General features: G+C 36.1%; 2 protein-coding genes across 4 annotated transcripts in view; both read left to right on the forward strand.

Moving 5' to 3' along the window:
• The window catches only part of LOC118241679 (uncharacterized), a 33,709-nt gene extending 30,460 nt beyond the window's left edge, over positions 1-3,249 (forward strand). The window contains exon 5 of the mRNA XM_081722787.1: positions 3,100-3,249. The gene's annotated coding sequence lies outside the window, so the exon portion shown is untranslated. The remainder of the gene's footprint in view (positions 1-3,099) is intronic.
• A 4,496-nt stretch (positions 3,250-7,745) lies between these two features.
• LOC118241678 (CD48 antigen-like) lies at positions 7,746-15,778 on the forward strand. 3 transcript variants are annotated; one of them, XM_081723476.1, is made up of 8 exons: positions 7,746-8,131; positions 11,569-11,865; positions 12,142-12,408; positions 12,521-12,628; positions 13,590-13,636; positions 13,811-13,951; positions 14,995-15,054; positions 15,272-15,778. In XM_081723476.1, exons 1-8 carry the CDS (start codon positions 8,077-8,079, stop codon positions 15,356-15,358), a joined length of 1,062 nt encoding a protein of 353 aa, XP_081579602.1. In that variant the 5' UTR covers positions 7,746-8,076; the 3' UTR covers positions 15,359-15,778. The 3 variants fall into 3 exon arrangements, with proteins under 3 accessions (XP_081579602.1, XP_035383893.2, XP_081579601.1); XM_035528000.2 differs by having other exon boundaries at positions 13,811-13,865; XM_081723475.1 differs by having other exon boundaries at positions 13,590-13,865.
• The last annotated feature ends 3,183 nt before the right edge of the window (positions 15,779-18,961 follow it).

Consider the following 18,961-nt stretch of genomic DNA (forward strand, 5'->3'; position numbering starts at 1 on the left):
AAGAATCTAGTGGGACCACACCAAATACCTTTACACCACGTGAATATTCCGACATTGCGATTTGTTAAATATGTTGAATAATACAAAAACAAAATTTTGTTTTAAATTGATTTTGATTTCCAGAGTCTTTTGTGAATGTTTCTGTTGCCATTTGAGTTACACAAATTAAAGAAATCCAGTAACAGCTATATAAACAGCTATAAACTCATTTCAGTGTAGATATTATCTTGAAGTATGGTTGACATGCTGTTTGGTTTGATTGAAACTGGCAGTTATAGAGTTAAACAGAATATGTTGATGACAAATTACAAACTGGATTTAATTAGAAATTTAACAGTCATGTTAATTTTACATTCCATAAGAACAGTAGATGGCATTTGAAATTGGCAATTAGATGTCATTTGTAGTTGTCTGACCTTAATATATAAATATATAATACTGATTTATTATTTTTTTAATGACATTTGTATGTATTGTGGAATGACCAGAGTAGTAAGGGAAAACGTTAAAAATTAGACATATTAAAAACACTATTGCAAGTATCCATCTACTGCAAGTATTTTCATCGACTGCAATTAGACATTCTTTTTTTTTCATTATTAGCCATTTGAATGGACTGTTGCTTTTCTAGGCATTACGGGTGCAATGGGACAGGCACTAAACATATTTTTTTTAAACATATTAATGTTACATTTGCACTAAAGGTCACTGATTTCCCCCAAATTGGTAATTTTTGTATTTTTGTTAGTGCTGTTATACCAATAACAGGTTAAATATTTCAAACTATTATCTCCTGACTATAAGTGCTATATGGTTTTGTTTTTGTTTTGGTTGCGTTTCTGTCTCCACCCTAGTCTCTTGTTTTAATGATTATATTTTAAATAACCAGATTTGCCTTTTACTGTATTTCAGTGTATGTATGTAGCAGCCATGAATTTCAGTTTCTTGTAGCTTCTATTTTTCATGCAAAGTATACTTTGCTACATCATTCTAGAAGCTAGAAATTCAAGTGCATGTGACCAGCACTGATGACACCAGTGTGGTTTTACAAACAATAAGAAGAAACAAAACGTCTGACACTGGTGTATGGGAAGAATGTTTAATTTCCAAGATGCTTCAATCTGCCTGAGAAAACCTGCAAATTACAAACTTTTCAAAAATACAATTAATGCTGTCACTTTTTTACTGTTTAAACTCTGGGCGGGACAATGTGATAATTAGGAAAGTGGTAATTATTGGTGATTCTTTTATGCTGCCTCCTTGTGACATTTCTGAAATTATTTATGCTACAGTGAATAAAGTCAATAAATAGTTATACTACTGCTCATTTGGACATAAACAATGGAATCATTTTTGAATATAAATTTCATGCCCATTATCTGTTACAAAAATCTTTCCAATTCATATAAAATCCATCCCATTTAATTTGTTAAAAATAGCTGTTAATGTCATGAGATACAAAATTGTCTTAACTTTTATCATTTAATAATGGATTCCTCCATGTAGGCCAATGTATTAAAGTAACCTAGAAAACAACCTGAGCAACCAGTGCAGACTTGCTGTACAGCATTCGTTTGATTTGACTGAAATCTCTCAGGTTTCATAATGCCTTTCAAAGAATCAAAGAAAAACTTAAATCACCAACAAAGATCAGAAGTTTTATCACTTTCATTTTATCCCTGGAATTTCCATGCATGAGAGCAGCCAATTAACTGCCACAAAACACCCAAATTACACCTGCCACTGGCTCTGGTCAACATTACTAAAACACATACAGTACCATACATAGCAAACACTGGAAGATGCATAAGACACACATTTTTATCTTAACTTTTCAACCCCCTGAATACAGTTGACCATACAGTATAGAATACCCCATAAACAAGTTTGACTCCACACCTCTATTCCAAGAAGAAGTGCAAGAATGGAAAAAGTAATGTAGGTTAGTGCAGCTTTATTGATTGGCATTGGGAATTTATTGGTATGCCTTTAGTGGCAGTCAAAGAGATTGTGCATGTTGTTTGAGTTTACATATATTTCCCAGTGTTTAATGTAAAGAGGGTTTAATTGAAATGTCTTCCTCCTGTTGGGATTGTAATGTGATTAGGTTAATGGAGCAGAGCCTTGCTCTGGGGAAATATCACAATGGTAGATTAAAGGAGTCACCTGTTTTCAGTCTCATGTACTGTGTGTTTGTGTGTATTTATATTTCTTGCTTGTATTTGTTTTAGCTGAGACAAATTTGCATTTACATATGAGAGCAATATATATTTTCAAATAAATAATGGATTTCTATTCAGGAGGCGCACCAGCTGCTATGCTTGTCTCTGGGGTTGGCGCCGGTCTCGTTCCCTTCTTGCCTCTACTAGGCTTCGGTACAGGCACAAGAGTTCCGGGGCTGTGTTCCCTAGTGAAGGGAGTTTCTTCCTCGGACGAGGTCACCTCAAGATGTGTTGTGAGATGACTTTTTTGCACCTAATCGATACCTCCTGGGCGGTATCTTAGGTGCCGGAGGCTTGTCGTTCTTTGAGACAGCAGACTGAACGTCATTGTCAGTGGGAGGGTCCCCATAGAGGACCTCCTCCACCTCCATTGGCGGATCCTCCACATAGTCGGTCTCCAAGTTCGACTGCAGACTGATGTCACTACACTCCCTTCTATCTCCATAGTCCACGTAATCCTATTTTCACAGAGCATCATTGACACAAAGTGCTACTGTACCACAGCATACCTTTGTGATTTTCTAGGTTTCATAAACCCTAAAACGTTATCATAACCCTAAACCTTGAAATCTGAATAAACCAGCTTGGACATGTCATAGGTTTAAATTAATATAGCACTGATAACATGACTCAACATGGAATTTCAGATATTTATATCTAAGTATGTAGATTATGAATATAGAAAAAAAGTAAGGTGGCATTATCATTAAAAGTACAAAATCTATGGCACAGGTGTTGTAAAAGTTTATAAAACTTTATAAAAAGTAGTGTATAAATTAGTCATTTAATATTTAGCAGACCCATGGCCTAAACTCATGTTCAGCAGGTCCTATGTTATACTCTTCTTCCAAATTTCCTTTTGCTCTTCCTGTTTCAGGTGCAGGTGACAAGTGACGTTTGCAGTTAAAAAGCCATTGCAAGTATCGCCATCCGGTGGTAGGGACACTGATGTCAAAATACTCAAAGGCTGAAAGTGCTTGGCCAGTTAGGAAGAACCAAATGTGTCAATAAACCATTTTATCTGTGGCCAATGCTGCATTGGATTTTACTTCCCTGTCATTGATAATGTTGCCACCTTTTTGTTTTTTGTTATTTCCCTGCAACCAGTTAATTCAGCAGCTTATCATGTCTGGTGATATGTTTATAAGATGTTTGTGTTACGACAACTCCGTTAATAGTCAATATGGCCTAATATAGTAAATGTTTCTGTCAGAGGCAGCTGTTATAAATATGGGGCTAAGCCCTCCGTCTTCCAACTAAAAATATGTATATTATCTTAAATGTTGTCAAGACATGTCTTGAAGCAGGTTATTTGGGCATTTGTGCAATTATGTACAATAGCACCACTTAAAGGTCATAAGAAACTGCAGCACCAACGGACATGAATTGTCCGGTTGGTTGTGTAATACTTGTGCAACATTACAACCCTGTCTAAAAGACTCAGTACTCAGTATATCTTTACTCAGTACATCACTGTTGCAACCTCACCCCTGTAAAAATCTGAAGACATTTCTAGGTGTCACGGTTTGTCCATCCTAGCTTTCATGTTCCATGGTTTCCCTGTCTTATTTTGTTTTGCTTCCATTCTGTACTTTCATTTTCTCCACCCCTCATTTGGTTTTCCACACCTGTTCCTCATTTCTAGTCTTGTTAACGTAATGTATGTAAAATCCTGTCTTGTGCCCTGTATCTTGGCTGTTCATTACATGTATGTTTGGATGTTTTTAAAAGCCAATATCCATCTGTATGCATGTATGTATGTATGTATATAAGTAGGTTCTTTGGATGTTTTTGGAAGCCCGTATCTGTATGTAAGTTTGTACTCTGTGCCTTTGTGTTTCATTCTAGTTGCTGTTTGTGTTTTAGTTGTTAGTGTACCCTAGCCATTGTTCTTATCATGTATCCCCGTACTCTCTGTATTGGTTCAATGACCCTGGACTACTCCAACGACTACGACTCTAGATTTGCCCCTGATAAATCTCGCTCTTCTCTGCACATGCGTCCACCTCCTTACTGCTCACCGTTACACTAGGTGAGTAACTGCAGTGTACTGTGGTAAGAGATGTAGAGATATTCAAAATTGTAGTAAAGTACGGTTTCCAGAGAAACGTTTTAGACAGAGGTCCTTCATCAGCTGTGCAAGCAAAGTGCTCTCGCTTTCGTATAGAGTTGTGGCCAAAAGTTGACACTGGCACATATTTTGTTTTCACTGTCTGCAATTTTCATTAACTCTAGATTGTGAAGAGTGATCAGATGAATTGCAATTAATTGTAAAGGTTCCATTTGAGCTCATTTAATACAAGGGAAAAAAAAGTCAAAACAACAACAACAAAATTTTTTTTTTTATTTTGAGGGGTTTATGATTCACCAGGGTCTTGTCAAATAAAATGACAGTGGTAGCTTGGTGGTTAAGGTACTTGACTTGTAATTAGAAGGTTCCTGGTTCAAGCCCCATGACTTCAAAGTTGGGTTCCTGAGCAAGGCCCTTAAGTTGTCCTCAGTCATAGTTGTAAGTTGCTTTGAATAAAAGTGTCAGCTAAGTTCTCTAAATGTGTTTTCCACTAGTAATATGATAATTACATTAAGTAGTCCCACAACAATGTTTGCATGATACCAAATATAAGCATTTTAATGTCCAGCAAAGTTTTATATTTATATATTTAACTCTATATAACACTAAACATTGTGTGTAATTTACAGCTATTTATGTAGCAACAGTATGGATGTTCATTATAACTCTCAGCAAGTGTCAGAAACTCTGCTTGAGTTGTATTCTCTAGTAATTGTGATACTTGCTCTGTACCACCTGTATTCTGTGTCTCCACTTGTGGTGAAATGTTTGATGGTCCATCATCATGGTCAGGGGCAGGTAGTGCAGGCTGATGCTTTTAGCTTTATATGGCAGGGAAAATGTGATGTATACAGACATGTCTCAGGCATATGAAATAAACTAACTAATCATTAGCATACAGATAAATGCCAAAGAAATAAATAAAACAATTGAACCAAGAACTTCAACACAAACCAAATGTTAACAGGAAGCACCTAAAGGAAAAAGCCTTAGGATGGGAAGCCTAAACTCATTTAGAAGCTCATTTCTAAAGAGAAAGCGTGGATCTACGCTTAACGGCTTTATACTCAATACTTGATCTAAAAGGAGTAATGCTCAGGGGCCCCAACAGTGGCAATTTGGCCATGAACTGGCAATTATTCAATTACAAGTCAATCACCTTAACCACTGAGCTACCACTGCCCTCGGTTTGACCTTCTTTCTATGTCAAAGGTATGGATTTTTAGCTGCAATTCTTCTATGAAGACCACTTCTGGCCAGACTTCTTCAAACAGTAGATGGGTGTACCTTGGTTCCCATTGGTTTCTGCCAGTTCTGAGCTAATTCAAAGCAAATGTCACAAGTTTGTGCTCTAAGAGACTCCCGTTTTCATGCCTTTATGTATTGAGCAGCTTCGTATGGTCTTGCTATCTGTGGGGGTTTTTTGTGTGTAAATGACTAATGTAATTGCATTAACCCCTGTTTTTGGTCTTGTTCAAAATGAAGGCTGTGCTCCAAAGGAAGTGCTGTCAACAGTTGAGAACCAAACAAGACTTGTGAAATTGTGGTTTTCATAGATTCAGCAACACTTCTACCAAGTCTGCAGTATTGCAGAAGTGATGGGGTTTTTTGTAAATGTATTCCTAATACTCTACAGAAAGTAGAGTATTCATTTGAAAATGCAAAGTGGAGGAATGTGGGTTTTCATATGCAATTTTAGTTTACATATTATTGCTCTTTAATGCTCAATTCACTGTGAACTATTTTGTGTTCACTAAATCAACAGTAGTCCATACATTCCCATAAATGAAGTACATTGCTGAACCTTAATGTTTAATTTTGTATTTAATAGAGTGATGAAATAACTGAACTCTAAAAAAAAACTCCCTGCCCCCTTATTCGCTGCCCATGCATTCAAAAATAGAAGTGTTCATAGCTTATTTTTGTAAGTTAACAAAATTCAAAGTTGAATGAAAAGAAGATAAATCCAAATCAATATTTGGTGTGTCCCGACTTTGCCTTCAAAACAACATTAGTTCTTCTAGGTACACTTGCACACAGTTTTTGAAGGAACTTGGCAGGGAGGTTGTTCCAAACAGAACTAGGGTAGATCATCACTTCCAGGACTCCTTGTTGTTCTTTAAACTAAAGATAGTTCTTAATGACATTGGCTGTATGTTTGGGGACATTGCCCTGCTGCAGCCAAGTTTGACACCTCCCTGATGGTATTGCATAAGGGATAATTATCGGTCTGTGTTTCTCAGCATTGAAGACACCATTAATATTGACCAAATCCTCAATTCCATTTGGTGAAATGCAACCCCAAATTTGCAAGAAACCTCCACCATGATTCACTGTTGCCTGCAGATGCTCATTATTGTACTGCTCTCCAGCCCATCAGCAAAAAAGCTGACATCTGTTATAGCATTTAGCTGACACTTCTATCCAAAGCAGCTTATAATTATGTAAGAATACAGCTTGAGGATTAAGGGTCTTGCTCAGGGGCCCCAACAGTGGCAATTTGGCCATGAACTGGCAACTATTCAATTACAAGTCAATCACCTTAACCACTGAGCTACCACTGCCCTCAGCTTGACCTTCTTTCCATGTCAAAGGTATGGATTTTTAGCTGCAATTCTTCTATGAAGACCACTTCTGGCCAGACTTCTTTAAACAGTAGATGGGTGTACCTTGGTTCCCATTGATTTCTGCCAGTTCTGAGCTAATGGCACTGCTGGAGATCTTCTGATTTCAAAGGTAAGTGATATAAGTTTCCTTGGTCAACCACTGCGTCTACGGTCCTTAATGTTGCTCAATTCTTTATGCTTCTTCAAAGAGCTCGTACAGCACATCTTGAAACCCCAATTTGCTTTGAAATCTTTGCCTGGGAGAGACCTTGCTGATGTAACATAACTACATTGTGTCTTGTTGCTGTGCTCAGTCTTGCCATGGTGTATTAACCTGTGTGTAATGTGGAGCGATCACGATGCGGATGCATATGCTGAGATATGTGAGATTATTAAGGGCAAATCCACAGTCAGAGTCGTTAGTCAATGAGCCAAAACAGAGAATCCAGAAATACATAGCAAACAAAAAAAAGGCTACAATGCCTCGATCATCATCCCCAGATTTGTATTATTACCACCTGTTTTCAATTCTACTCAGTGTATTTATGTGCCTTCTAAATGATGCAGTCTATTCAAAGTACTGCCATGGTTCATTGCCTTGCACATTGAGCATTTGTTCTGATGCCTGTTACTTATAGTGTTTTGGCCCTGTCCTCTCTTCACTACAGTTTTTGGATCTGTACATTGTACTTCTCCTGGTGTTCTTGCTTTGCTGGTTTTGATACCTGCCTGTGTTCTGACTACATTTTGGATTGGAAAGCCAAAGTCTTATCGCATCTGCAAACGCCTGCCTGTTTCTGACTTGTTACATGAACAAGGTCAGTTTGTATAAAAATTAGACTCATATATGCAGGCAGATCCATAGCTGAAATAGTGTTTCTGGAAAACAAAGTATTAAAGATCATCACCACCATCTAACTTAAAATGTCATTGTACTCTCAAATTTCATCTGTACTGTACATTCATGATATTTTTATCATGCTTGTAAAGACTTAAACATGACATTAAATTTGGTATTTCATTATTTTTACTGTGCATTACATTACATGAATCTTGAAATGTAAACATTTTAAATATGGAAATGAGGCACTTTGGGGAGGCACCCCATTGTTATTCAGAGCCAAACTGACAGAAGTTTATAAACCTCAAGAAAGGAAATTTGCTCACACCCAGTGCAATGGCGATTGTAGCAAAGCTGATTTTCATTCTCTGCAGTTTGGCCTCAATAACAGGTATAGTCCTTTAAACGACATCTGTCTATGTATACGTCTTATGATATAAATAGTGATGTGTGACTAGCTGAGCTTCTGTCCTTATATTATGAATAGGATAAACCACTGTGTCATACAGAATTACAGGTCATGTTAAGAGTATGCAACGCCATCCTGCTGAATAGATCTTTCCACATAATTGATAAACTGTTTGATATGAAATGATTACTGAACTTGACTTTGTATCAAAATGGTTCAGTACGTCGTACCATACTATGACTGTAGTACAACCATGTATGTACATCAGGAACATGCCTGTCACATATCTATATATTATGTGTACATATGATTTGATATGCTTTTCATGTTTTATATTTTAACAAAATAGTTGTATTCCTAAATGAGTCATCTTTTGCCTTATGGAATGATTTAGTAAAACAAATAAAGTTTGGGGTGACTGAAATTTTGTGTAAATTGGATTGTCAATCTGTTCCTTTAAAGCGTCTTCATAAACAAAGGGCATTTTGTCAGTTATTTCTTGCAGAAAATAATCTAAAGTGTATTCCAGAATTCCAAAGTATGCAGGACAAATGTGAGTGAGGGTTGTTTGTTTTTACTTCTGTCCCAAATATGTTTTCTAATACTGAGATAAAGAGACTGGTGTAATGAAGGCACACACACACACAAGGGAGAGTATCCAATGCAAGAGGTTTTATCTAGTATTCGGGGGCAGGTAGGACTCATAGGTCAGGCAGTAGATGAGGTCTGTAGCACAGGCAGGATTCAGAAACCAGGCAGACAAACACGTACATGGGAGCCTCGGTATGCAACATGAGAATGGCAATACTTCACAAAGAGTGTGTGAGGGAGGAGGGCTTAAACAGGAAGGTAGTAAGAGAGAAAATAATCATCAGGTGTGTAACTAGTACTCTGGCGAACCAGATCGGAGATGCTGGTGGGAAGAGGTAGGAATGGCAGTGCTGGAATGAACATGGTTCCTGGTAAGGCCAAGTCAAAAGTTTGGCTTTTAGCCTTTACTTTGATCAATAACAGATTATAGGTTATGCGGTCACCTAGGTACTTTTATAGCAGTAGCTGTTCTTGCAATTTAGGGTAATTGCTTGTTTCACAGACTTGTGATCTGAAATCATTTGTCCAGTACTCATAAGTGCCATTTTGGTAAAATTATTCAGTATTTATTGATGTTTGTCTCTGGTGCTAGAATGCTTGCACTAAACACACAATATATAGCTAATTAAATATAGAATAAGAGACAGGTTTAAACCATAGATAAATGGCAAACCTGTTTTCAAGTTATACCATAAACATTTGACTGGCATTTTGTCATTATGGGGATGTTTGCTAAAATGGAATTATAATCTAATCACATAATGAAATTACTCAGTAGTGCCATAAAATGGTTTTATTTTGATACTTTTCTTAAATTTTTGCATTATAAAATATGATTCTGCTGGAAAATAAATGAAAATTCATCTGACACATTTTTTCACCAGGACTCATTAACTGAGGAATACCTTGTACTATTACATGATAGCTATCAATATAGTAGAGTGAAGGTTCAAGAGCTAAGGCAATAGCATACTCTATATTTAAACTAGCAAGCTCTCAATGGTATAGCAAAAACTGCACTACCTGGGAGACCTATGAGCTCAGATTTTAAACTATACTATAAGGAAAAGCATAACAGTCTTACATATTCATATACTAATAAATATAAATAAATATAAATTATTTTCAAACTGTATAAATTGATATAGTTCCTAAAATGCTTAGTATGATTTTAGCAATTGTTTTTTTTTTGTAGTTTGTTTGTTTTTTTAAATAAAACTCATGGACAGTATTGACATCTATTGCAGTGACAGAGAATGGAAACCTTTTGCTTTGAGGTGATGTGGGTCTACATTTATTTTTACTCTACCGGAACCTAGCAGTCTGCAAAAAAAAAACAAAAAAAAAAAAACAAACAAACAAAAAAAAATAACACTGCTTGAAAAGATGATTCATGTGAAAGTGCAACTAAAAATGCCTGTGCATGTTCCATACTGACTGCAACCACAAACAGCCAAAGCACAGCGCCAAAAATCCACATCTTCCTTCCACAGTATTGTATCTCACATCCACAAAAACCTAATTGCAAGAAAATTTGTTCTACCTCAATTAACTGCTAAGTGCACCTCCAGTTTTAAACACATTTTTGAATGATTTGTTCTTGTATGTGAATGATGTGTACTTGTATTTTATTTTGGGGGTTTATAATATGTATTTGGATGATGGAGATTCATTTTCAGTCATGTGCTTCATTTCCTGATTCACCATGGTCTTGTCCAGTAAAATGAACAATTTTGAGTATATACATGAAATTAATCAGGAGGTACACAGTATTTTCCACTAGGTGTCAGACATCTCCAAGGTGCTCAAAAACCTCTCCAAATGCACACAAAGTCATCAGTGTGCAATACTTTTTTGCTAAACATTACAACCATGTTTAACAACTTACTAAATACAATATTAGCTTCATTATAGCTTCATGGTTAAGGGATAAAAATATTAGCTTCATTGATATTAGGCTAAAAGGTTATGCTGGGGAAAATACTGTTATTCTGTAAATGCTGTAATACTGTAAAGAAATAGTATGCTTTCTCATTTATACTTGCAATTTGTAGCAGGATTATGAATTTTTCCACAGTGTATGGAAATATCCAGTGATTTGCGATGCAAAAAAATCATAGCTAGTCCATGCTGGAAGCCGCTGAATTGTCTCTCAGCTTCCAGCTCATAACTACACCCAAACAACTCCACATAAACTTCAGCTAAAATAAGCCTCTTTCTTTCCATGATATCCAAAATTATTAGCAATCAAATTATTCACTAAAAACAATATTCATGCTTTGCCTCTCTCATCACCCTGCACACTCCGTATGCAGCAGACTTGTACTCGTCCATGTTCCCGCTGATGATTGCTGCATTGTAGGCAGCAGTGCAAGAGTTCAGAGTCTTGCAGATGTTGCAGCACCTCAACTTTAAACTCCCTCCCTCAATCATCTTCTGCTCTTTGTTATGTCCATCTAATTCTGTTGCTGTCTAGTGTTCCTTTTACAGTTGTTGTTTTATCTTCTGTGTTTAGTATTTCGCTATTTTTATGATGTCTTTTCTGATTTTTGTTTTTTTTCATCTATATATGATTCTTGATTTGATCCGTAAAGCAACCTTGAGCTTGGGAAAAGAGCTATGTAATTAAAAGGTTTCTGTTGTTAAAAACAGAAGGCAAAATAACATTTTGAAATTTTATGAGGGTTACCGAAGATGGAAAAAATTTTTAAAAAGCATTTTTTACAAAATGTATATAACAATTCACTTACGTAAATTAAAAAAAAATGTAATTTTTTTTTTACAAGTCTTCAGAACATAAATGGATTATATTTCCTCTTTCTCTACAGTGTCCAATCATGAGTTTAAGGAGGTTGGCAGTTCTGTTCAGCTGCACATAAAAGGCAGTATAAAACCATTCAAAACCCTGAAATGGATGCATGGAAGATATTTTGTATTGACATATGATCAAAAATTGAATAAGGTAGAACCAGGCCGTGCTTATAACGGTAGGGTGACGCTTGATAAGGACACCTACAGTCTGACGCTGAAAAGCCTACAGAAGAATGACAGTGGAGTCTATATAGCAAGATCAATTGATGAAGAAGGGGAAAACTCTATTGTTCAGTACAAACTCTCTGTATTAAGTAAGTCTTTCAGTATATTAATCAGTGGAAAAAATGCATTCCTGAATCAACAGTATTTTTGTCAATTAATAATGTATATTTTTCTGCATATGTGTTTTAATGTGCTTACATTTAAAATCATATTTACAAGAGGATGTTGCAATAATGAACAAAATTCAAACCTTAAAATGACAGGACAGCAGTTATATGATCTCTGTAACTGTGTGTTTTGTTGGTGATGAGCTTTCAGTGTATGTGATCCAGCAGTACAATCATGGTTGTGTGTGTCTTCCCCAGATCCAGTGGAGAGTCCAATCCTTACTCCTGTCCCTCACCAGCTAAGCAGTGACTCCTGTAATGTGACTCTCACTTGTAGTGGTCACAACCTCACAATCCGCTCTAACTGCTCTAATGATGTCTGTGAGGAGAAGAAAATAGAATCACCAGGAGGCATCATCCTATCCATGTATGTCAGTGGAAGCACTATAATCTGTAACCACAGCAACCCAGTCAGCTGGAAAAAAAGTGCAATTAAAGAGATTAAAGAAATCTGTTTTTCTATAGGTACAGATAAATGTCTACAAACCCAAACACACACAGACATGCATACAATTCTTTAATCTTATTGTACACATACATTTTTCCACTCCAACATACACATTTTATTCTCTATTAGGGCCTACCAACCAACTGCTCTATATTGTAATAGCACTGAGCTGTGTGGCACTTATCCTCCTTCTGACTGTTATTGGTTGTGTCATACAACTTAGGAGGAAGAAAACAGGTATCACCTTCAGTTTTTTCCAATACACAATCTCATGGAGAAACCCATTCTGCATAATGAAGCAAATAATGCAAGATTGATTGCTTGAAGAGATGATTTGGTTAAATAATATTAGACACAGATTTTAAACACCATTTCTGTATTTACAGGAGTGTATTTACAAGAGTAAATTTCAAATACTGACTAATTTACTAATAAATAATGTTTATTATATTGAGAAATCAGATTTGGTATTATAAGTCTCTTAAAATAGTGAAATTTGTTTCTCTACAAAAAGAATTTCAGAATATTTGGTTGATTAGAATTGTAATAGAATAGAATTTTAACAACTGTATTTATGAAATAGTACAAATAAACTACAATTATGATGTAAAAAAAAAGTAATCATGCAACTTGTAATTGATATGCATAATTGTATTAAGTGTTCTGCTAAGGGTTGAAAGATGATTTTGAGCTGGTTTTAAAACTGGTAATAGAAGCTATATAACAAATATTACAGAGTAATGAGTTCCAAATATTTGTACCATCCAAGTAAAAGGCTGTTTCCCACATTTCTTGAGTCTGTGGAGTAAGCAAGCACTTTGTAATAATGATCATAAAGCTCAATCCAAACTTGCATTCAGCAATGTATAAACCTGCAAGTTGTCTATTTGCACTAAGTACACTAAGTGCAAATAGCATCAAACACAGCTTGGCTTAAAAAATATATTTTCAAGCAAAGCTTTCACAGGACCCATAGGGTGATACCAATAATGTACATGTTAACTTGTCTTTATGGCCAGCATCTCAACAAATTGCCCTTCCCTTTAAAATGTCTGTTGATGTTATTATAGTAATGGTATCTGATGCGTAATGTGGCTGTAAATTATTTGAACAAAATAGCATTTAAAATCAAGGATTGTGTTCTACAGCTCATCTTGCCTGGTTGAATGACGTGTTCATTTTCCATTTGATATTCTAGATGGCATAGATTCCCCACTGTGTGACACTGTGTATGCAGAGGTTGAGGTAATATTTAAACTTGCAGTATTATTCCTGAAGTACTTAAAGCCAATAAATACTGTCTACTACTGCAATGTAAACTTTACATCATTTTTTAAAGAAAGCATTTATCACTTTTGTATAAGGCTTCATGAAACCCACAACATGGTCTATGATAGTCTGACTAAATCATGTCTGCAGAATGAAAATGAAAGACCAAGGAATGGCATGAGGTTGGAGATATCTGGACCTTCAAGTTTGTACAGTGTTGTAGGAGTGCAACTTCCACACAGTGAAGGATCTACTCATGCTATGCCAAATCCTCTGTATCATGAGAGAAATGTGAGCATATGGCTTTTTATTAGTGCAAAATAGTACACAGACAAGCACATTTTATATTCTGAAATGATTACTGGGCCATTTTGAATCATGTTTGCAGGCTAATTAGTCAAGTCTTTTAGCACAAACCTTAAAAAGGTACAACCTGAAATTTGATGTTCATACAGGCAATCAGAATAATTTGTTCAGCAAAGATAAGAGGAAAGAGATCATTATATATAGGCATGGATTGTAAGGGTTGGTGCCAGGCCAAGGCCTCGAGTCAGGCACACCACTAATCAGGCTTAACACCCAACAGCTGGCTAGACCTTATATAAGCCCTGTGAGCCAGTCATTCAGTGCTGGGCCAAAGTTTTAAGACAAGTGCTTAGCTGGTAGCTTCAGGTATTGAGGTTCTTGTGCCACAGCTCACTTCTTGTCTGCGAGGGTGTTTGTGTTTTTACATGTCCCCTTCCCTCTTGAGTCTGTCTCTCTCCCGAGGCTTCCCTTAGCCAATCAAGTCCTTTCCCGTTTTCTGGTTTTGTTTGGGAAGTTTTAGTTTGGTTTTCCCCAGTGCATCGGGGTTGCCATTTCTTCCCGTGGCCTCCTTTGTTCTCCCTTTTTCCACACGCGGCATGGTGTTTAGTTTCTTCCTTTTGTTTTACCTGATCCAAGATCTAACTGTTCTGCACACGGGCCCACCATTGTTAGAACGTGGTTGCTCACCTAGTAGGCTGCTGGTGTCATCATCTAGCTGACCTGGGTTTGAGCCCATCTTACATAGATAATAGGAAACACATGAGATCAATAGCCTGATGAGCAAATAAATGATCAGTAATTGGTTGAGTGTTGTTCCTTACTGTGTGAATGTCTTTCCAGCCTATTGCATTTGCTGTAGCCCAATTGTATAACTGCAGCATCAGTGGTGATTAAAATGTGTTATGCCTTGTGCAGAGTATTGTACATCTGGCATGTGTCATGAACTATATGGTTCATATTATTATTATAGTGTGATAGTAATAATTTATTATTTTGTTCCTACCACTTTTTTTATTGAATATATTTAGCAACAAGAAACTCATGTGGACAAAAGACTGCCCAGCACTTATTACACATTTGCAGATACGGTAAGAAATTTCTGATGCAAAATTTCTTTAAAAAAAAAATTTATGTTCATATAAAATTTGTTCCATGTTAATGATATGAATCTTGCTTTGTCCATGCTTTGTTTCCTGAAAGGAATTGTGTCAAAGCTCCATTTTTATTATCACTTATCACATTAGCTCAGAGAATCTGATATTCTGAATGTTAATAATGCTTTTATGTTTCTTTATGATTACCTAGAGATCTGACAACTTCCCATCAACCATCTACAGTACTGTGGATCATTCTAAGCCTGGAACCATTTATGGGGTAGTGAAAGGTCAATAAAGCTGCAGAGGGAGCCCCATCACTTATGAGAAACTAAAACTTTTATATTGTCACCAACTGCAATCAAGCAGCCTAAGCATCCCATGCTCCTTCAAGACATTTGCGTAAAGCTTTACAGTGATTGTGTTATGTATAGTTCTTTTCACCTTGATTGTGGAGTACTGGGGATAAACATAGCTGTTACTTTGGGACACAAAATTGCTTTTTCTTTTTTTCTTTTTTTTTCTAATTATGGTCCATGTCTAGGCCAGAATATTGTCTTTTTCATTGTGTGTGTGTAATATAATTTCATGCAGAAATGGATTTCTTAATTTATTTTTTTATTTAATATATTTGTCTCTATTATAGAATTTCAGCCAGGATTCAAACATTTGACATATACAAAACATGGATTTCTGTATATTAAATTCTTAAAGTAAATTATTGGAGTTTTGTATATTCATTTAGTATATAGCCATTTTTAAAATGATTTGTAGAGTAAATTCTCTGTAATCTAGATTTTCACATTTTAAAGGCTTGGTTTTACTTAATCAAGTCACATTCACCAATGGTCAGGGATGAATGCTATGTTTTGGTATTTTTATTATTTAATCTTGGATTGCCACTATTTTGCTTTTATAACAGTTTTAAAAAAGATGGCATTTTACAAGTAAGGTTAACTAAATTATTCTCACCTCTACATGTAGTGATTTGCCAAGCTATTGCTGCATAATAAACCAAGGGTTAGATGGAGAATTGAAAGTGAAATATTGGTTTAGTGTAATGGAATGTTAGTTTTTTTTTTTTTTTTTTTACACCTTCATAAAATATAAACATGAATATCTATATCTAATGCAAGCATCTTTCCTGCTACATGGTCTTCTGTTGACTCACTGACACTTGGTACTGTATTTCTTGTATCTTTACCAAGGGTATAGTCAGATGCTTTCATTGTTATTTAATCCCAATTGGCATTTGCATGTGGGATTCACATATCCACATTTTCAATATAAACCCACAATAAAATAAAAACACACTGAATAGGTTTTCACAGAGAAAAAGAATAAACACTCAGGACTACACTAATTCCCCAACAAAAAATAGTAACAAAGCCCCAAACCCACAACAAATAGCAGCTACTCCCTACCATCAATACACAAAACCAAAACAACACTGTATAAAGCTGTACAACAGCAGCAAGAGATACTAGGGAAAAGCAAGGTCAGTATCAAGGCAGGAAGCAAATTAATGAAGATAACAAAAAAAGTCAAAATAAGTCTCCACTAATAACACATACAAACAGATCTTCAACTCTCTAGTGGCGGAGAAGAAATCTCTCACTGGACCTTTAAAGGGTCAAAAACACACTACACACTCCTATGGACACAGTACATGACAGGAACACAGTCATTTCTGTCCTTAGCACAACACAGGCACTGTGGCAGCTTAGTCTTGTGATGTCTGATGACATCACTTCCTTCATTTTTCTCTCGCTGTCTCTCTCCCTCCCTCCCCTGCGGGGCCATTAATGGATATACATGACTAGGTAATTTTACATGTACAAAATGGCTGTGCTCATGTGGTTCAAGATCTCCCTTTCCTCCTCTGGCACTACTATGAGTGACCAAAACAGAGTGTAGACTTGGTTGTCTGTGCATGGCCGTTGTGAAACTTTGCTATGTTACATGTCTTTCTGTGTTACATTAGTAGCTTGTTGTTTGTGAACTAGAAGATTAATCCTGTATTTCTAAACATCAGTTCTAGACTTAGGAGACTATGCACAAAGCTCTAGGGGATAAGTGCCCATTTGAATTGCTGTATCTATTTTTATGGTTTGAGTTAGGGAACTTATGATGTTTATAACTTCTTTCTCAGTTGTGTAGGTGTTTGGGGGGAGAAATGTTTGTTTTATGTTTAGCTGTGATCATTCCAGCAGCCTTTCTTTTCCAATATAAAATAAAAAAATCATTTTACCTTTTATTTATATCTGACTAGAATTCCGGTGTCTTGCATTTAACTTGGCTGGGCTTGAGGAATTTGGGGGAAATGTTTACACTCATATTCTTTCTATTAGTCTTCATTTATATCAGTCTTTGTTATGATGCTAAAATTTAAGGCTGGAGGGAAAAGTGACATGTCCAATCTGAGTGCTTCAGGCACTGGTTTTCTGAACTTATAAGGTCGGGTTTTCAGCGGTTTCCTGTTGTAATTCAGGAAATAACATTTCTAGGAGGTGTTTTGTCAGCTGAGAGTTGAGAGCTGTAAGCAGACATAATGCTACTTTACCCACATTCCAAACAGAACACATGGTTCATCAGTTAGCTTTACAACAAAAAAGGTCACTGATGTGTTAATCTGACAAGAACTACTGCATCTTTTTCCAGCCTGAAGCATCATCAGAAACAGATGAACAGACAGCCAGGTCCAGTCACCAGCAGTCCAACACTAACACCACCTCTTGAAAGTCGAACTGTCACTTACAAAAGCAGATATCTCTTCACTATCCTTTTTCTCCTCAAAGACATTGAGCTGCCTCATATGGTTCCATATTATATCTAATAGTTTTGTGAATTAATTAAGTTGTGATTGGGTTTGTCTGTATTTCTCACTCATAATGACCTCATCACTATACTAGTGCAATAGAGAATATAGAGTGCAGTAGAGAAGTCGGGGCTTTTACTCAAGTGTGATAAAGGGCTTTGTAAGCCATCATAGTCCTCCCACTGTTGCAGGAAGGAAGTATGTGGGTTTTGGGTACCATTATTTCAAGACATGTACCAACAGAGTCTGAAGGTCACTCCATTTGAAAACATGCACAAGAAAATCTTTGTTTCTTGACATTTAAAAATATTACAGACAGTAAAAAAAAAAAAAACTATTTGCATAAGCTCAAAGATTCCCTAGAGCATTGTAGCAAAAGTATATTATTCAACAGTGACATGAGCTTCACACTTAACAAAACTATAAATGATTCAAAGAGAAGGACAGGTGAACTAAGATCATACAAGCCCAAAGTAAAAGAAATCCCATCATTACATTAATTGTACATTCCTTTTATTTCCGCCACATGCAATCTGACTCATATGGATAATATACGTAATATGGCTACATAAAAAGAAGGTAGAGGAGTACAAAACAGGAAGACAGAAAGACAATATCACCCTCGTGCATGTTCTAATAAAACTGTGGGGTAAAAAAAAAACTATCACAACATTGTATGTAGAGAGAGAGAGAAAGAGAGAAAATTGAAATTGAAAATTGAAATAATGTTTGCTATGGCTTCCTCCCTATGATGCAGGATCTGTAAAATGGTCTCATATAGTCTCAATTTGAACAGCACATGCTCTACCACATACTGGTGTGGTAGAGGTTCTGTGAGAAGCAGAATGTTGGCTTTAAATGTTTTAGACCTTCTCTGGAGTGAACAGATACTACTGACTTGAAACTAGCATGATCTCTGGGTTTTGTTATTTGTTGTACTTCACTAAAATTATTTCTAGGAAATAATGTATTAAATGTACATAATGGTCTCCATTCAACAATTCCTCAGTGGGGAATGTTGCTGTTAGTGACCCATAATAAGACTGTTCACTTCTCCCTTGTTTGCTGTTCATAATCACACAT

This window comes from Electrophorus electricus, chromosome 11 (genome assembly GCF_041902795.1).
Source record: "Electrophorus electricus isolate QZ-2024a chromosome 11, ASM4190279v1, whole genome shotgun sequence".
Taxonomy (NCBI): domain Eukaryota; kingdom Metazoa; phylum Chordata; class Actinopteri; order Gymnotiformes; family Gymnotidae; genus Electrophorus; species Electrophorus electricus.